This window comes from Metopolophium dirhodum, chromosome 7 (genome assembly GCF_019925205.1).
Source record: "Metopolophium dirhodum isolate CAU chromosome 7, ASM1992520v1, whole genome shotgun sequence".
In the NCBI taxonomy this organism is placed as follows: Eukaryota; Metazoa; Arthropoda; class Insecta; order Hemiptera; family Aphididae; genus Metopolophium; species Metopolophium dirhodum.
The window spans coordinates 5672850-5695280 of NC_083566.1; the positions used below are offsets into that span (position 1 = coordinate 5672850).

The 22431-nt window shown below is 27.1% G+C and overlaps 1 protein-coding gene across 2 annotated transcripts in view; it reads right to left on the reverse strand.

The window, feature by feature from the left end:
• The window catches only part of LOC132948909 (limbic system-associated membrane protein-like), a 248434-nt gene that overhangs the window by 99931 nt on the left and 126072 nt on the right, over positions 1-22431 (reverse strand). For both annotated transcript variants that reach the window (XM_061019600.1, XM_061019599.1), the window contains one exon: positions 4489-4605. In XM_061019600.1, the coding sequence (XP_060875583.1) occupies positions 4489-4605 (117 nt within the window). The remainder of the gene's footprint in view (positions 1-4488; positions 4606-22431) is intronic.

The following is a 22431-nucleotide window of genomic DNA, read 5'->3' on the forward strand; positions in this document are numbered from 1 at the left end:
TTAATTATTTTGTGGTTAAAAATGTATAAAATGTTTAACTTTTATGGCTAAAGATTGAAAATTTAAAACAAGGCTCCGAGTAAATAGGTTATATATAAATTACTTTATTCACAATAATATCATCAAATATACTTGGTAAAATCATAGGCTGACTGACTGTTTTCGCTCAGAATCGTTTTTCTTATACAATGATATTATATTATTGAATTCAAATTTAACACCATCCATTACAGTGACCCGCTTGTAACCTACTGTACAGCAGAGCGACATCCACTTATCCACCTTTTTTTTTTACTTTACTTCGACAATCATAATAATAATACAATATAACGACAACCGTCCTTGATACCTATTGTAATATTATATAGTTTATCTGTGAAATGCGGCATCTCCGCGTGTATGACCAACCATTTCGACACATTTGTCTGACCACCGACTCCATTATATTATATATAACTAGGTACGGCGAGTGCCCGAGAAAATAAAAGCGAAATTCGCATCGAGATGGCACAGTACACAACTATTAACAAACGGGAAGTGTGCGGGCTAAGCTTATAACATGAAAGAGACACGATTGACATTATCGTCGCATCGATAAAACTGCGACGACGACGACGATATATTAGTATTATATTATGCTCGACGAACAGCCATTCCGGTACCTCAGTCTGTGTGTGTACGCCGCAAATGTAGCCCGTGGATGAGATTACTGCATCAGTAATACGTGTATTATACACATCGTAATATGTGGGACGTGATATTTTTACTACATGTTCGACCGATGTATGCAAATGAAAGCACTTAAAATGGAACGTGCAAACGGATAAAAATCTACCCCCGCGATTGTCACCAAATCCTTTTGATTTTGTATAAAACATATTTTTTATTTTTTTTTTATTTTGGAATATTGTGCCAATACCTTTGTATAACACCGGTATAATAATGATAATATACTGCAGTAGCTACCAGCTATAGGTGGTATATATAATATATCATAATACTATAATATGAATACCTGCATGTATATACATGACGCATATTATAGAGCACTTGTGTTTATACGGATTCGCCACACATGAAATGTTTGCATTAATTATTTTTTACCATCGTATTGTATAATATTGCGAACCGTAAGAATAGGACGGACAAGCCAAAATCCGAGAGTAGTCTAAAAAACAAAAATAATGCTAATTTAAAAACAATTGTTTTGGCTTCGTAACTATACTACCTGCAGGACGTCAATCGCACATAATATAATATACATTTGTAGGAGGAAAACAATAGGTAATCGTCGTTGCGATTTTGTTGCGCAACCTAATTTGAATATATTTTAACGTCAACCGTTTTAATGTCGTACACATTTTTTATAGCAAAGTCGATTAAATCGTCCAATGAAGCATGTTTTGTATTCTGTTAACGCCAACCCGCATGTGGATAACATACGTTTTTTCCACCGATTTATTCTGCTCGTAAATCATTATTACTATTGTATTCTATTATACGAGAATAAATCGTACGAAATACGTATTCACAACAACAACTTAATTTAATGATTAAATTGAAGTGCAACAAAACAATTAGGGTTTTGTAAAATTTTACGTTGTTACGATGCGAAAATCAAAAATAATTATTAATTTAATTAAATAATTATTGTTTATTTTATGGTAATATTTTAAGATACAGTTTTAAATGCCCATAATTTAATACCTATCATTGATAAATATTATTGCTGAAACAGCGCTTTGATGTAATTTTTAAAACATTAGTTATTAATTAATAATATTTACAGCAACGATTGGTATTTATTTGCATTTTTCTTTTTTAAAAACACTGGGCTACTGGAAAAAAATAATTAAAGCTTTGAGTAACGATGAAAGCATACCATAATATTTGTTGACAATAACCACACAATATTCAACTTTATCTGCTGTAAAAACTTCCACCAAGTTTTAAAAAAAACATATTAATAATATTTGCATAATATGTTTAAATAGTAATAAATGATTCAAATGATTTGCCATTAACACACATTTCCTGAATATTGACCCTTTAAAAGATTTTTAAAAAACTTTATTAATTTATTTTAATCAACGTCCAATCATTTATAAATTATGTGTCACAAAAAGAGGTGTTAAACTATAACATGAAGACAAAAAATACATCAAAATAACTAAAAATTTATTTCCAAAACAATATCTACCACGATTTCTTAGTGATTACCGAAATAAATATCCTGACCACAAAAATAGAAACAGTAATATACCAACATAATAATATATTATAAATTAAGTTTATAATCAATATTTAAAAACACGTTTCAAATTAGAAATTGTAAGAATTTATACAATTGTTTATTTTAATGTAATTTAACTATTTCAATTTAATATTGTATGAAGTATCAAAATTATAAAAACTTACTTTCCTACCTTTAAATTTAAATATTTAAAAAAATAACAATAATGGATAATTACAAAAGTATAAACATTTTTATAACTATTGTAGTTAAGGTGGAGGAGCGTGAGAGAGTGAAAAGAAATAAAACGTGAACAGTATACTAGATTAATTTTTCTTTAAAATAAACTTAAATGTTACAATATTGCACTATGACATTAAATAAAATTAGTTTGGTGGGTACCTAATCATTGAGTAACCAAAAAAATATTCAACATTTATTTTATAAACGTGTGTATTTATTGCACTGCGATTAATGATTTGCAGCTATTTCAAATGATATTCCATTTGAAACATAATTTGGGTATTCATAATATTTCATACCAATGGCCAGTGCTACCGAGGGTTTAATCAATAATTATCAATAAAAAAAGTCTGAAGCACTCGGGGACTGCTACGGTAAAGCAATTGCATAGCAATTTTGAAGCTATGTATCAGTAATTATAACTATTTATTTTTGTATGATATTAATTCAAGTAACATATCATTTTTGTGAATTTTTGTTTAGACAACTGGTTCGACTGTAAATAACAAAAAAACTTCGTTTCAAAAAATGATAACGCAGCATCTTACGATCACGCTTTTTTGTTACGATTTGTAATACCTATATGAAAAATAATTATAATAATACCTCTAAATCACGTTTTTCTGAGTCTTTATATTAATATGATCATAATATGCTCTGAATCTAAAATAAAATAATGTTAATGTAAATATTGGAACTATGATCAAATTGAAAATGAAGGAAAAATTTAAATATTGTCTTTATCTGAAACGTGCGAAACATAGCTAAATAAGTTCCATATTTTACAAGATTTAAATAAGCATTATAGTATTATATATAATTAGAATATATTTTAGAATACGTTCGCCTTTCAAAGAATTATTTGTACATTTGTAGGTTGTCATTTTCTTAATTTTTTTTTTTTTGGTGCAATGATTATAATATGTTTTCATGATTTAATTAATTAGACTCAATATATATTGATAACAAAATTAAACATAAACTAATCGATAAAAACCTGTACTAACAAACTATAACTAGTTCAAGACACTGCAATGTCTTCTCATCTCCTGCAGAAAAATTATCAAATTACTCTTTTTTTGTAGAATTAATAATGATACATTAATACACCAAACATCTATACCAGTGTCTACAAGTTCTTGTCTCAATGATGTATATAAATTACAATTAATAAAACCATTGTTATTGTACAAACCGATTTGATAAATATATATTTTGTTTTAAAGTCTTAAAATGTTGGCTATACGCAGTACACAAATTAATACATGAGACTGAATTTTTATAAACCGGTAATTTTGAATGTCCCACCCTGGATTTGAAAGTAAACTAGTACATAAGTAGTATGCTAAACATTTTTGAAATCGAGATGAAACTCTGGGGCATCTCTATGTTAAGAACTGTTCGATGTTGGTTATATTTGTTTTTATTCTAGTATCCAGTAGCTTACTTTTCGAGTTTCGACCCCCCATAATATTGTAACCAAATGGCCTATCAGGTTAATTTCTTTTTAATTTAAATCTTTCAATTATTGTTATTACCATATTTTATTTCTTATTTTTAATAAATCCTTTATTGAAGAAGCATTATTTTCTGGTATCTGGAAAATTAGTGCTGTCAACTAAATTTTAAAATCAGTTGATCTGAACTATTTATCTATCAGTCATATACTTATTTCTTCTGGGAGTTGGACGTTTGAGCGTGTACAGGTAAAATCGTAGGTCACGTAAATGTGATGACCAATTAGACCGCGCTATGCCAGGTAGATACGTTTTATTCAGATAATATATAAGTTCCACAGCCCATTTTTATATTATTTAATTTCCAGTATAGGTACGTTATAAGTACGTGAACCTATGTCTTTTATTATATTATTTATATTGTGTTAATGCACTTACTTTCATTATCTTATATTATTATATCAGTTTTACTTCCCTACTGTAAACAACTATATTTTATAAATTCTGTAATACAGTATTTCTCTATGAAGTATGTAGTAACATTTTTATAATTACCTAAGAACTTTCTGTGGTCGAAATCTTCGTACTTTGATATATCAGCAGTCTCGTTGAATGACCAGTATGGACTTATTTCTTCCTTGCTTATTTCTGCTGGAACTATTGGTTTTGCATCTGTTAACATTACATTCAATTGTGTTACACTTATTGAATTCATATGCATAAAAAATAATTGAATGTTATCATGGAATTTAATACAAAATGGAAGCAGTAGAGTGAACCGTCAGTACATTTCAAAGAAGAGTTCAATTTTGTGTTTAACGTATTGGACATAGACCGTTTATGACAAAATAACTTGTATACATATATTTTTTTAATAAGATTGATTTTATTTTCTAAAAAATTCAATGTGGAAAATTACAGTTGACATTGTTTTAACCTCAGTAAATATAATAGTATTACGGATAAACAATAATCATAATATATTAAAACTTTAATTATCCACACAATGTATTATTTATTATTACTTACCTATGTAAATATAATTAAACTAGTTTGGCATTATATTTTTTCTTAAAAACCAAAATATATATATATAAGGTATAGTTACTATTTTGTAACGTAAATGTTGTTAAATTTAGTATCTATATAACAAAATATTTCATTACTGCTTACACTATTCTTCAAGTTATTAAAATAAACAATTTGAATACCTAATTAAATTTATGGATTATGGTTTCAAAATTATTGAACTATAAATAGTTTTTTAAAACTTTAAACCGTATCCTTTTCTTGAGTAAAAAAAAAAAATATTAATAAATTGGAATTAACTATCCAACCAATATTTTAATAACAATATAAAACATATTGTCAAATTAGTTTTTACTTTTCTGAATGGCATGTTGGAATTTCCTTTAAAATGTTTAAGCTAATTTTAAACATAAACCCAGCTACTTGAAATATTAACATGCAATGCGTACTTTTTTTAAATGCAAATAATTAACTCATTTCATAGTAAATCTCTACGTTTCAAATATAATTAATTGAAAGTTAATCATTAAGTCAGGTATTTCATCAATGTTTCGCCTAAATGTAGAGAATCCTAAAGATAATTATTAATGATAAGTAATCATATTATTTACGTCTTGTGAAAATGCGCACTTAATAAGCCTCTTTTAAATTTAGGAAATTATTATTATTTGCTGGTAGTAGTCTGTAGTAGTAGTCTTATTGTTATTATTGTAATCTGTAAATAGTGATTAATTATTAAATAATTCATTTTTTTCTTTAGCTGTTGTTAATTCAATAACTGTTTTGTATTTGTAATTGCTATCTATACTATGTAGTTACTATATATACTGGCTTACTGTTCTATTGGACATTGTTCTCATTAAATAATTAGTTAGGTCATAACTAATAAGTTATCTTTCTAAATGTAATGATCATTAAGTGATTATGATTTTAATAGCGATCTAACAAGAAGGGAGGTACTATAACTATAGAATATAATCCATAGAATAAGGAAAAATAATATAATACATTTTTATTTTTATTTCATTATGTGGCTACCCAATTTAATTTATATTTAACTAGGTATGTAATTTGCAATTCTTAATAAAAATGTTATAACAATTTTAATAACATTTTAATTTATTTAAAATATATTTTTATGGGAATTTAAGTATGAAAAAAAAAATTTAAAAATACACATCATAGTAAAATCAAGACATTCGTTGCTCCGCTCATAGTCTAAACTCTAAAGCATAATACATAATATTCTATAATTTATAGTTTTAGCATTAACTGTATGACAAACGATTAGAATATATCTAATATTACGATAAATTTGTAGTACTTATGTCCTATATATAATATGTTCGTTTAAAGAAAATAAAAAAACTGAGTGATATATCGCTGATGGTGAAATAGTCTACTTCTTCAATACTACAGGGGTAGATTCAGATGAATGAAACAAATAACGGAATTCAAGATGCATGCTAACGCTCTTCATTAAGCTCCCGCGGAATAGCCCAAATGATGGAATAATATATCGCGTAAACTGTAAACTATCTTCGATGAAGGTCGACTGGAATTTGTTTTGTACAAATCCAATTGGACAGATATACTTGACTAATGTTAAGTATCAAAAAACATACGGCGAGGAGGACAAATTGTTTCAATGTTTTAATCGAAATGATACCCGCGGTGTTAATTCGCGTTATGGTAATTTATCACTAAAGTTCGCCAGAGTTTATTATAAAGTTTGTCGTTGTAACAAGTTCGCAAGAAGGATTTTACGACTAAAAGCATTTATTATTCGCTACAGGAAGTGAAAATGTTTTCCATTTTTTCCGGATGCCATTTTTTTTTTCTTATGGCAAAACATCAACGTTTCAAGTCGTAGCTATTTAAATGTATGTATAAGCGCACGCCAGTAACTTTAAACTAATTTTATCAGTGCAGGATAATATGCACAACAATATAACGTTTTAAGCATTATTCACAACAACAGAAAAGAATAAAATCGGGGAAGTCGCTCAGCTATATGGTCATTGGTATATTGAAAACGTTGTCATTGAGTAGATCACTGTAATGAACGAATTCAGTTTGAATTTGATGATAAATCATTGCATTAAAAAACGATCCTGAATGGAGACGATCTGTCTTTATATTTTAGAAGATATTTTATTATGTATTTATACAGTATTAGTGATTTATTTAGAAAAGTTAAATTATTATTTTCAAAAACAAATAGCATAAGTATAATATAATATTTTTAAATTATTGCATAGAATATTAATTGTGCTTTTGGGCTGAATAACTTCTTGACCTAAATGAAAACTATTAGTTTTTAGGCCAGAACGATAATAATATGTACTTAGTTTAGAAAACTCTACTACAAACCAAATGACCAAACTAGTTAATTAGTTATAAATCTCCTTCAACACTGAGAATGAACTGCTGCCATTTAAATATTTAATTTGACCTAGTAAAGGCCTTTGATAAAGTTTGGCACAGCGGCATACTTTATAAACTACTATAAACAAAACATGTCCGGTCCTATGTGTCAAATTAGTAGGAACCTTCCTAAAATAACGGGCTTTTTTAATACTAAATCTTCACGACGTAAATATATTGTTGGGTTTTCACAAAAATCCTGTAAATCTCCCCTACTATTTAAAATGTATATAAATTACATGCCTTCAACGACCAGAATGAACACAAATTTTGTAGACGTTACCTACTATGTTGTTTCACTCCAGTATGAAAACAACATCATACCACAAACAAAATCCTATGTCTGAGGTCAAGTTTGGTGACCCACGACTACCTATCGCCTGGTTAAAGGAGTGGGCGATTTTGGCTAACCCGGCAATGGTGCCCCTAAGTGTTTGCTAATAGAAACACAAACAACGAAAGGAGTTCAAAAATAAATGGACATATCGCCGAATGGAACAGGCACGCAAGTTAATACCTTGGAATAAAATAATTTGGCACCAAACTCACTTTTTACAAACATGTCATAAATATTTACAATGATGCAATAAAAGAATCTGCGTGGCGCGTATTTATCCAGTACTTAACTCAAAAAGTTAATTATCCTTGAAATTTGTCATAGGTACCATTCAATACAATACAATCAGTCGTACACCAGCACGACAGAATTATAGTCGTCGCTGATTCATGCGCCGTGTCACGGATGGTTGTAACGTTCATCAGCGAGTGAAGGTCACTAAAATTGCATTTTTCGTGGCTTACACAACTTGCCCACACCGTTTCACTTATCCAAGTAAATTTAAACGTGATCAATTCAGTGGTTCATCCCATCAAATATTATATGCTAGAGTATAATATTTTGAAACCACTTAGTCAAGTCTCACCAGTTAGGGTCGACCCTTCTATTCCAACCCTTATATAATATAATAATATAGCTTTTACACAGATCGATAAATAGAACGTGATTACATATTTAAATTGAACTAATGAGTTATATTATTGAATACTTATAAATAAATCGGAATAATACTTTCTGACTGAGACCAAATGGATACATTATATTATTCTAGTTATATAACAATGATTCATCAGTCGTGCATAATACTATTTTGTTTTTGATAAAAAACATAATATACCGCACAATTCTATCACATACACACGTACATTTTCAGCTCCATTTCTATCGTTAAAACACTATTATTTGTGTCATAAAGAGTAAATGAATTCTGATTTTTATTCTCTTACTGTATATTGCATAAGTTTCACTATTTTAGGATTTTATTATTATTATAAGCACTTTATTTTCTTGATAAATCATGTTCTACATCATAAGTCATTGCATAAATTGCAAGTTAATTTGCGTTATAATAATTAGAATAATAATTGTCATCACGAAGGAAATTTAGCGTATTATGTCTTCTTGTCCATAGCTGTCGTCAGTGGTCTTAATAATTATAATAATTAACAGCATCTAATAACCATACATGATATAAAATAATTAGCAGCTGAAAATTCTCCAAAATAAACCACCGACGTATAAACAATAAAATAAAATAAAAATGACACTTTCCCCTCTCTTATTTCTTTTCTCTGAAATTTGTATGAAAAATTATAATCAAACTATGCTAAAATCTAACTTTTCTTAAAAAGAAGTTGTAAACATCTTCATCGACGTAAACTTCAACTTCTCCTTCTCCGTTCAATAAAAAAAAACGGGTAAGTGGATGTCACTCTGCTATACAGTAGGTTACAAGTGGAGTCAGTAATGGATAATGTAATGTATAATGAATTGTATTAAACTTGAATTCAATGATATAATATCATTGTATAAGAAAAACGATTCTGAGCGAAGATAGTTTGTCAGTCAGGATATTGTTTATTGTTATTATTTATTATAGCCTTTAAGTTGAATTAATATTATAATATTATAATTGTTTATTCGTAGGTATGGTAATAAACAAATAGCGTTAGAAATTAAAATCCCTTTTTTAGCAGTTTTTCGTAAATTTTCGGTAGTTTTTCCCGTGGCATTAAATAACTATTGAGAAAATCGGAAAATTACCTTTCTAAAGTATCATCTTAATCTAATTTTCTAAAAGATAAGGTACTATATGTTGAAATCAAAGCACTCCTTCTTGTAGAAATTTTGTATACAGGATAAAAATAAAAATAAAAAATAAACATTGTAAAACCACTGACTTCCTCGCTCCGCTCAGAATCTAAAATTTAAATACATATTAAAAATTAATTCGAGGTTTGTTTTTACAATTTTTTTTTTTTAACGTGTAATGGATCTTACTGTACCTCGTATATTATACTTATTTGTGCCCTAAGGTATGGATTGTTGTAAAAATAAATCTAAAAAATACATAATGTAAAACAAATTACATCCTGAAGTTATAAAATAAATTTAAAATACAATTTAAAGTAAAATATAATTTTATTTGATATTACATTACCTACTGACGTAATATGCAGTAGTATAACTGTAGTAATATAACATATTTTTTAATGTTAAAAAAATAATAGTACGATTTTTAAATACTAATGGCGCGCAAGTATAACAATAATTGTATTTTATGTTACAAATAATTATTTTAAAAATGTTTTTCATTTTCACGAAAATAATAAAAGGTATACGCCTTTAAGTTTTTTACTAAATGTAATTTGCCGTAACATTTTGCCCAACATGAAGGGTTTCACAATGTTATATATATTTTCCCTGAGATCTTATTCAAAAACTATGCACATTTCTAAATATTGGTTATGAAATCTCAAAACGTATCTCATTCGCAACTATCCAAAATGATAATTTATTATTAATATAACATTTCGTTATAAGTCTAAAGCCCTTTTCACACGATGATAGTTATGGTACTATATCTAGCATACTAGCTAGTCTAGTATATTGCGTGTAACCTAGTATACTAGTACCTGTATATAATTCTATTCACACCATAATGTGCTATGCACTGTAAAAAGTACTGGCTGCAAAATGATAACGAAATATACGAAAATATCTGTATGCTAGGTGCTAGGTGGTACAATTTCAATCGTTTGTACTTGTTCATAATCATGAAAAAAACTAGTTTAAACTTACTAAAACTGGTGATCAACTGATAATTTATAATTTTTATTGTAATTAATTTGTATAATATTGTGTTGATCTCGATCGTGATAATGATTTTGATTGATAACATGTCTGTATTCTGATTGGCGGACAATATTTCTATGCTGGTAAATAGTGTGGAAAATAGGAAATGTTCTATTATCAAAAATTGTACAGTAGCTAGTATGATTCCTTAACTAGTATACTATATTATAATTCACACGGACCTAAAAACTAGTATACAAGCTATCACACTAGATATAGTACCATAACTATCATCGTGTGAAAAGGGTTTAAGTTATCAGTAGTTTTATATTTTATATTAAATGTATAGAGTTGCCACTTACAGTTGATTTTCATAAGATTTTTCTAGCGTTATTTGTTTTGAGTAAATGTTGAATTCAATTGTATGCCATAATAATATTAATACTAATGGAATAATGTATATTACTATAATACAATAATGGAGTTAAATTTACATTTCAAATTAAAAAACAAATATTTATTTAAACCAAAATAGGTGCCATATTATATTATAAAACAGGTAAGAAGTAATAATTATAATATCATTTCATAATATAATATAAAATTATTATAAACTTAACTAATAAATACAATACCGATGCCGTGTACGTTGTAAAAATAGCTTAAAATTCATCTAAATATTTAATATAATTAATTGTGTAGAGTAAATAAAAGTGTACGTATAGTGGTAAAAAGTGTTAAACTCCTTTGAAATATACGTATAATATTTTTGTAATTGAAAAAACATTATCTTAAATCATTATTTTTCATTTGAATATCCAATTTTGCCAAAAACGTTAGCACTGTATATACACTTAACACCGCTAGTCTCAACTATACAGCAGAGCGATTTCTCTGGTTTTTTGTTCGTGGATTTCAAAAATAGATATAAAACAAAATTTGGCGAGTGCTGTTTTAAATTGTTTTTTTTTTTTTTTTGATGATAACTTTATGGTATTTCCAACCATTTGTAACATTACATAGCTATGTAATAACAAAAGCAACTTAAACATACATCTCTGCCTTTCACATATCACGACGAGTACTTTAAAAACCCCACCCAGCACTTAAATGCATCCTTTGATGGAATAAGAAGATGAAAAAATCATAATATATGAATGGCGCTTTAAACTTGTCTGATGTTTCGTTTTATTAAGAAGCATGATGTCAGAAATTATATCCTGTTATTCTATTTTTGTTCACTGTGTTATCCATTCCGTGATCCAATCTACACAAAATAATAATGTGATTATGTTAATTATGTATGATTATTTATATAAATATTAAGTTTATTTTAATAATTGTAGATTACGTATATATGAGTATAATAACACAGATTAAACAAAATACAATTCATTTTATTTTTAGTTCATCTGTAACAATATTATTAAAGTATATTATAATTTAGAATACTCACCACTTTAGTGTGCTATTTTAGAATCAGATCGGAGAGATAAATGTATTGGTTCTACAATCATGATAAGTGTTTTTTTTTGTCATTGGTCTGAAAAAAAAGCTCCAATCATGAACTTCTAGAGTGGTGGTGCCTCAGTGCTTACTAGCAAATTAGACCTAGTTATTACGTTCAGGGTCAAAAGTAGATATTGTCGAGTTATTTTTAAAACAACTAAGAAACACAAACAAATCTATATATTTTTTAAATTTTAATATCACATCGGAACCTCCATAACTCTAACGTCTATAAATCGAATTTAACTCGAAGGAATATCTTTCACCTTTTAATTATACATGCCTCTACTTACCATTGTTTCTATAAATCTATAATTTGAATTTTTAATAAATAGAATTTGTTTTTTTATCGACTGATGTATGTTATTGAAGCTTAATTTAATTATTAAAATAATGAATTGGTAACTACGGTTCCTAAAACTAACTGTACCATTTCCGATCAGAATAATTTTTCGTCATACAATGATTTATCATTGAATTTAAATTTAACTCATCATGTACACTAAATTACTGAGAATATCATCTGACGAGGTACACTCGACACTTACGACTATATAGTACAGATTAACTTACTATTTGACAGCTTTTTTCAAAATATAATATTAGAGAATTCGGCTTGAATATTCATTATACAGTAAATAATTATAAAAAATAAAAAATAAAGGTAACAATACAATTCAGATATAAATAACTAAGTATAAATTATATTACCATTAATAAATCTAAAATACAATTTCTTTTTTTTAAGTGTCATAGTATATAACCAACTTTTTTTAATTATGATAATTTATATTAAACATATTGTGCATCTTTAATTAAAAATAATAATCATTAGAACTTACAATAATTGATTTATTTATTTAAAATACTGTGACACATTACTAATAACTATATTATTCGGCAACATAACTTAAACATAGATGTAATAATAATCTAAACAATATTTATTATATGGAATTATTTCTTCGGTTGCGCGGTTAAAGGAAATAAATCACATTATAAAAACGATGGAAAATAAATAATATAATACAGATGCATAGTCGGAAACTAGTCCTAAAATGTCTAGGACACCATTTTGGATAATTTACCATCTTATATTATGATTAAATGCTAATTTATTCAAAAATCGTAATAATACACAAGACAAGCAAAAACTTGTGCCGAAATGCGTAGTATAAAGGCTTATTTATTATCTTAAATAATACAACTAATATTAATTCTTTAACGACTGATTTAAGTACATCCAATACACGCTTTCAACAATTATATAGACTTCCCCATTTTTAAATTGCACCGTTGTATATTGGAGCAATAATTGGTTTTTTTTGTAAGTACCTCTCACGCCATAATATTATGTTTTTACCACATTTAAATAATAAAATGATGATCCTTTGGCATTTTAGATAGATTTACGCCAAGACGTGCCAACACTGCTATATTTTATTAAAAATAATTCAAAAATCTCATCTGGTTTAAGATTGGAAGTTCTTTTGTTAAGAGAACCCCGCATGTTTTTCTTATGAACTTATAATATCTGATTGTTATAACTGATAAGTATATTATCAAATGTGTGATATTATAAATTAAAACAAATTATATTTAATTTAAAAGTTTTCTTTTAATTTTTTTCTTAAGTAAAACGCGTTACGTAGGTAGTTAAAATATTTTTTAATTTTAAATATAGACCATTTCATTTTATATTGACTGTTATTATTTAATCTATCTACCGAAGTCATCAGCTGGTTTTTTGTATTTTTAAATAATTGCATATTTTATTTTAGAGTAATAAATAGCAAATTGTTCTAAAAATAGATTATTTTGATCACAGTATAATTTAATAATGATCACCTAACACTTAACAGTATTCGGTATGGTGTAATCGGACTATGTGTTTTGATTAATTATTAAAACAATTGTACATCATTTGTATAACATAATAAATATTAAACACAACTCTAACTAAAAATATATTGTATTTTAATATTGAAAATTAATGAGTGTTTTAGAATTAATTTTGATTAAATAAATAAATATTACATAAATTAGATTACAATTTTAGACTATCACTTAAATTTGGTACCTAAAATATATTATGGGAAAATCATTGAAACTCGACTATACTTAAATCATTATGGTTGTCTGATGTTCTGTTTCTTCTCGCTTGTATTTATAATTACAATTTTTGAAATTCTTTAGAAAATAATTTGGGTAATTTAAACAATTATAAATCCAATTAAGGTGTATGTGTTTAATATCCATAAAAATAATTATTGTAGATAGTTATTTGTTTATATATATTTTATGTTTGTTGATTATGTTACTTTAAATAATATTTATAAATATATATATATATAAAATAAAAATAATTTATCAGTTTTGTAGAATTAATTGTTCAGTGATTTCATTACATCGTAATAATGATAAATTAGTAAATAAAAAAACAAATTTAAATTACAACAATATTTTATAAGTAGGTATTCGAATTAAATTATTTTATATTTATTTCTTACACAATATACCAAAACAGTTTTTTAATATTAATTTTGTTACTTTGATCATCTGATTAGGAAAATATAACTTAAAATAAATAAACAAAAAAAATATGGTAGCTTTTATTTTACTACTATTAGACAATAGACATTCAGTTATTCTTATTCAAACTGTATATTTATTAATTTTCTTGCTATATATTGGTTATAACACGTATAAGTGGAGTTCAGATGTTGCAGTTTTATAAACCTCTAAAAGCACTTCAAATAATGAAAAAAAGATCCTAAAAATACTATAAAGAGCACGAAAAATCCTAAACTAAATAGGTAGGTATACAAACAATTATTTTAAAACTATAAAAAAACCCATTATTTGAAGTTTTATTCATAATATTTAAAATAATATATTAGCGTTTAGCAGCTGCGTACTATGAATATTATAAAATAGTTATAAATTCTAATTTCTATTAATTTTAATTATTTAATTTATATCTACTATTAAGGCAGTAAAATATTGTATGCATATAATTATCATATATTAAAGCTTAATATTATACTAATATAAGAAGCAGAAAATAAATTCCTACATAATGCGAACTCTACTTATAAATATTTAAAAAAAAATAATATATAACGATATTATAATCTTAATAAAAAAACTTTGTTAGCAATAAAGTTCTTTTTTCGTAATAGTTTTGATAACAGTAACGTAGTGACCTTATTAAAATGAAAACTATATAATATGGCTATAACATGAAAATTTGAATATTTTGGATAATATTTGGCATCAGGTATTTACAAAAATGTATGAATATTATAATATATTATTATTTTTATAAAGTTTTGAGTCGATACCGATTTACCGTAAAACGGTTAAACATATTATAGTGGAATGACGTTGGCATGGTTATTTTAGGCAATATCTAAAAAATATGTAGCATATTGTTGCAGATTAAAATAATAATAGTGTATTATTATAATATTCATATATTCATATATTATTATATATAAGTTGCTATTGGTTAATCGGGCTTGTTTGTTGACTTTTATTATTTTTTTTTGTCAATATATATAATATATATATAAAATAAATGAATGTTTGTGTGTAGATTAGACCTCTGGAAAGAAGATAAGCTAATTTAAAAAGTGTTAAATTTGGTTTTTTTTTATTCATCGGATTTTAGTACGGTTAGGTTAGGTTAGGATTTTGTATTAATTGATTATATTAATCCACCGTAAGTGGAATTAAGTAAAAACTACAAATTTGGTATAACTTTGATACTTTAGAGTTAAATCATACAGTTACGTACAAACAGCACGGGGTCCGCGATCTACCGCAGGTAGATTGCCTACCTGATAATATACGCTGCGAATCAGAATTTTTATTCGAGGTGACAGAAAAGTTAAGATACATTTTGAACACCATACACCGAATATTAAATAACGAATTGAACAAAGTTTAAGTCATATAGGGTTGGTACATTTAACGGGCAACGAAGTGCACGGGATCAGCTAGTAGTATATATACCTATATTTATAAAGAAATATATAGTAAAAAGTTAAATAAATAAAAAATGTCAAATATCTCAAAAATAGTCAAAATATTATTTTAAATTATACCAAATATTGGAATAATTTCTCACCAGAAAAGATATTGAAGTTGAAAATCCAAGAATTTTTACTGTTCCAAAATTTTACGACAGAAACAAGAGTAAAAACAAACGCGTAATTATTGTAAATTCAATATATTTATTGCTGCGCTCAGGATCTAAAACAAATTTATATAAATAAGTAAATATTTGTTATCAATAATTTTGTCACGTCTTATAATTTTTATTGTGTTTACACATTTTTACTTAGGTTATAGATTAGGATAGATAATATGCTTGAAACGTATCAAGATATAATAATATGTTCCCTTATAAACATAATTAATATATTATATAGGTATTGTATGTATCATTCACAAATTTTAAGTTTTTGGGGTGGGCACAACTTTTTTTTTTCTAACCGATTTTTGTGACACTTTGTTTATTACATAGAAACGCAAATCAACAATAAACAAAATGGAAATCAAATTAAATTTCCATCAAAATGTAGCATGCTATTGTCTAGATATTTTTCCACTGTATTGTACCCAAAAACATATTTATGATTCCTCTATTTTCCAAACAGAGGAAAAATATCTAGTAGCATGCTACTTTGATTTAAGCTCTGATACGTGTATAATTTTTTCACAATACTGCAAAATATTTAGTCCAATCAATTAGGTATATTTACAATAAACGAGATGTATGTATTTTGCTATATTTTGTTTTCCTTGAGTGCTGAGGATCAGTTTCAATTAGAAGTCATTTCTGGAAAATATGTAGGTAGACAACTTTTTTCCAGCTAAAACATTGTCACAGTATTTTATACACATAGTTGTTATATCTTGTTTTAATTAAAAACATAAATTAGAAGATTTGTTTTTGTTCTCAAATACAATACTTACATTGTTACAAGCAATTATTATTATCAAACAATATATTATTTCAAACAACTTTTAAGAGTTCGTAAAAATATGTCAATGTTTTATTTTTACTGCAGTGTCCAATACGGTCAACAAGTTGATGAAACATTCAGACATATTAGGCTTTTGTTTATAGTTTATAGCTTACATTTTTAAATACAAATACTAAAATACAGTGTTTGTAAAATGCCTATACTGACTTTAGCCTTACATAGAACTCCATATAAATAATTAACGCTAAGTTTCACTATAAAAAAAATAATAAAACAATACTTTGATGCAAGTATGAGAAAAAAATTATGGTATTATTATTTATGTAACGGGTGATGTTAATATTTTGATAATGTGGTCGATGTTGACATTAGCCGGATGATATGATATCAATGACCTTTGGATAATGTTTTAACAACTATTATAACAATGTATCATAAAACCAATAATCTATGTTGTTGGGCTTCTATAATAATAATAATAATTGTAATCTATCGTTTGTGATATGCGAGCAGTATATTATCAGATAGGCTATAGACGCAGCAAGATTCGTACGTCTTACGTGTGTATTATATATATATATATAATATAGAAAATAGTTGTAACCCGTGCATTTCGTTGCTCGTAGAAAAAAATGCCACCACTTAAATTATTCAAACTTTGTGTTAAATGTGTTACTTAAAACCCGGTAAAATTATGCTTGAAACTTAAGGAAAACAATTCAAAGCTTAACTTTGATTTTTAACACATTAATCATAACATTGCACATTAGTACAGAGTATAGTGCCAACTAACCGCCTAACCTAACCACCTAATACGTTAACGTAAAGACCACGTAGGTAACAATTGTCTTTTTTCTAACGTAAATAACGTTATTATTGCTTCAGATTTCTTTTTTTTTCTGTGTATTTTCATAAAATGTTCTTTCATATTAAACTTGTCCTGACAATTACGAACACAATAAACAAAGAATCATCCAAATCGGTCAGGTTGCTTCGGAGCCAATCCGAAAGAAAGATTTCATTTCTATGTATTTCTATAGATACCTATAGAAGATAGATTATATAGTATAGTTTTAACGAGTTACTAATGATACAACATTGGATTGAGTGTTTTTTTTTTAAATATAATTTTTAATATCGAATTAAAATGTTATTATTTATTATTATATTGTGTCATACTTCCGTGACATTTCGAATTCCGTAAAATAATAGAAGATTTAAACAATTACACTAACATAATTTAATAATATAACATATATATATATATATATATGTATTATGTAACTTTTAATATTATTCAGATATTGTTAATATTTTATGTTTTACACAAGAATAAACTACATAATGGCCCCAAAATGCGAGGCTAATTTTGAAATATTTACATAAATGTTAAAACTACACGGAACATACTTGTATAGGTATATTAAATTATAATAATATAATATTCATCCAACCAACAGAGGAGTTTATACAAAAAAAAATAATGTATTAATGAACACACGACTATCCGACTATCGGAGAGATACAACCTATATACCTGGTATCCTCGGAGAGATCCTACAACCTGAGCTGATAATAAAAAATATAAAAATAAACAACACATACAAATCGATAAAAATGATTGTAATTTTTATTTTTGTATTATTAATTTATGATCATATTATAATATGCATGTAATACGATTTGTGGAAAATAATATTATATTGTGAAATCAAATGAACGATAATACAATAATTTAATATTCGCGGAAATATATTTTGATTATTTCGACAAGGAAAATCATTTTTAAAGTCTAATGTACCCCTATAGGTATGTTTAATAATAAAATATAATGGTATAATTAATTAACTCGGCAGTCGCAACGTCTGAAATTCAATGTCACATATTATTATTGTTATTATATTATAAACATACACGCGTCTGTATTATTCTTTATATGAAATCATTGTTGTAAGGAGGGAACGTCATGGAAGCTATATTACCACGGAGCAATAACCATTTTGTCGACATGACGGCTTTCGCAACAGTGTTCATAAGTCGTGAGGTCGTCGTAAGGGGTTGAACGCGCAGAGTACCGATTGTTATATAGGAATTCCCATGGAAAACTATTTCAAATTTAAACTTTCCCGAGACACATGTGCTTTGCACATTTAATTAGATACGTGGCGCCACTTTACTCGGCGTGTATATACATATTCGATATACATCCTCGTGGGGTCACGTGCGTAGACGAGTGGTGTTGTTGGTGGGGGGGAGGGGGGTGGGGGTAAAACGTAACGCGTAATATTTTATTTCGTGTTTAACGACTGAAAAATTCGTGTAACGTCGTCAATTTACTAAAACCTATCTCGTAGGTTGATGGGCAGAAAAAGTATGTATACAACAGCGAACAGACACCGATGTTAGGCGCCGCGCTGCAAGGATCGCATTGCGAAAACAACTACCCCATCAATAATTCGTTTCGCTGTTCAACCGAACGTAACGCCGAGGCAATCAATGGGCACGGTCGCGGCACAACAGCAAAATCGTCTAATTTACAGTTTTTGAATTCCTGTCGCGTCGAAAATAATTGAATATTACAGTGTCGTCACGGTTCGAGAATGACGATCTGTTAATAATCTGTTTTCCATAACGCGAGATCGTTGTCTTAAAAAAATCACGTCCACCTAGCTGCTAGACGATTGATTCACACTGCAGGTTAGGGTCTCCAAACAGTGGCGAAAAATATGGCCTGCAGCTCGATTGCGTTTGTGCAGAACAACGATATTAATGCTACCTCGTTAAAGAAATTAAGGCAACATTATTATTCGTTAATAATACGGAATCAGGATAGTATAGTATTATTTAAAATTTACGTGCAATTATAAGCGGTTATGTGTCCAAATTAAACTGCTTAAAACTCCAGGTGGTTCTATCCGTGATCGAAAGTTGAAATTACATTACCCATTAAATGTTATGTAGGCACCTACACGGAAAACGCACGACACCGATTTTCGTGTAATTAAAATTTAGAACGAGGAGAGGGTAATAACAATATTGTGAGTACCGAATCTCATTTAAAGTTTCCAAATGTTCAACGATTTTGCTCTTGAAACATTGTGCAATGCGTGGTAGGTGCCTTTTTAATTGTCTTAAAACAATAACCTTTTGTTGACAAAACATATTGAAATGAGACATTTTCTAAAGAAGCAGAAGTCACGTATACCTGCATAGAAAAAACTTTAAAAATCCAATCTGCCTCGTAAACGGTGATTACATATTTCGTTGTCTGTTAATAAAATTCCAAAAATATATTTTATGATTAGAAAAAAAATACGGTTTGTTCGTAAAATGCTAAGTACCAATAATAATAAATAATAATATAATAGAAATCAATATAATTTTATGTCACTCGGCAAGAACAACTTTTTTCATTAACTTGTATAATATAATATTTAGTTATTTGTCATTTTAGTTTAAACCAACAAGAATATTAAAAACTAAAATTGATAATTATATTATATGTGGACGTTTAATTATGTTGTACTTAGATAATACCTATTCAATGACCTATATATGCATTATGCTTGTATCAAATATAATATTATATTAGTGTAAGTTCTAAACTTATTTCTATTCAATACAATAATAGTATTGTAAGTTAAACTGTATAATTATTTTCTCAAATCCAAGGCAACTATATGAATAGGAATTAAAAAATAAAAAATAAAATTTGTTTTAAGAAGATAGTTCCAGAAGTAGTTATTCAATTAAAATAAAATCAAGAGCGATAATAACAGAATTTATATATAATACCAATACCCAAAGAATAAAACCAATTATCGACAATCGTCATTGTTGTGCTCCATTTTGTTGTTTCTTTTTTTTACTTTGATTTTATTATTAAAATAATATGTATCTATTAGATTTGTATTAAATGCACTGCAGAGGTAAGAAACTACATTTTTTTTCATATACCCTACTAAATTTATTTTATTTTAATATTAAAATGGTTAATGTTATATTGTAGAATAGCGTGGATACTCAGACATTATTAAATTCAATTCTTGGGTGCTAACCTCAAATACTGTACTCTGGTAAATTGCATTACTATAATATTGTAATGCTTACTTATAGCACCTACAATTTTATTATCGCTCGGTTAATAAAAATGTGTAGTTATAATAACTGTAGAATTATAGCATTTAAAGTTTAAGACTCCCAGTTAAATTTTCTCTTTGTAGGCAGTTTTGAAAAGTTTAAAAGACATTACATTACTCAATTAAATATTTATTTATACTTTAATGAAGACAATATTTTAATTATAAATATTATGTATGTCAACAATTGTCATAAAAAATACAATAATGTAAAATCTCACTAATACCCATTAAAATTTAACAAATCGTTAAAAAATTTAACAATCCATTTAACATCAAACTGTCCATATAATCTGGAATCAGCTGTCTACGATTGGTTTGTTAAATGTTAATGAGTTGTTTAAATTCTCGATTTGTTGTGAGCACTAGCATTATAATTGTATACTTTGTAAATAGTACACAGACAAAGCTACACAGCAATGCAGCTCTATAATAACATAAAACAGATTACAATATTTCGTACTATGGTTAAATGCTGAACCACGCTTGTATTGGAATTTCTTTTGCAAAGGCGGTATATTAATAGTACCCAGTGTTGTTGATATATGATGTCTATTTTCGCTTAGCGATATAAGTCTGATTAGTGCTTACGGTTTATCTGAAGAGCTATCGTGTACTAAGTGAGTGTTATATACAGCTGCTGTAGATAAGTGTATTAGTACTTTATACATTTATGATGAGAAATGAACATTGCTGTAATGCGCGTACTACGCGTCTGAAGACTAAACATATTAATATATTTTCTGTAGACGTTGTGACCAGTTCAGGACTATTGCCTACCATCAGTTATCGGCAAATCAAAATATTTCGGAAAAACAAATAAGAAATAAATACATCTGGTGAAAACGCCATACCGAATACCATACGCGTACCTACATAATATTATAGTTATCTTTTGCAGTATAAATATGCAATCGATTTAACGGTGGATGTATAAATTAATAATGTCACGAGATTTTCCTAAAGATAAGCAGAGATGCAGCTCGGCAGTGATGATGAATACTACACTATTTAGTATATCTAAGGTACCACCCAACTATAATATTATAGACTCATCGTTCGTTTTTGGTGGACTTCACTTTTATTACATTTAGAAGATTTTTATTCGATATAACAATATTATTATGTTAACATATTTTTCAAGTCTTTGATTTTATCGTATATTATAATTTTCTCTGATTTAAACTTCAGCATTTTAATGACATTATATACATAAATTAAAACACAGTATGCACATTATAAATTCACATATATTTGTTTTTTATGT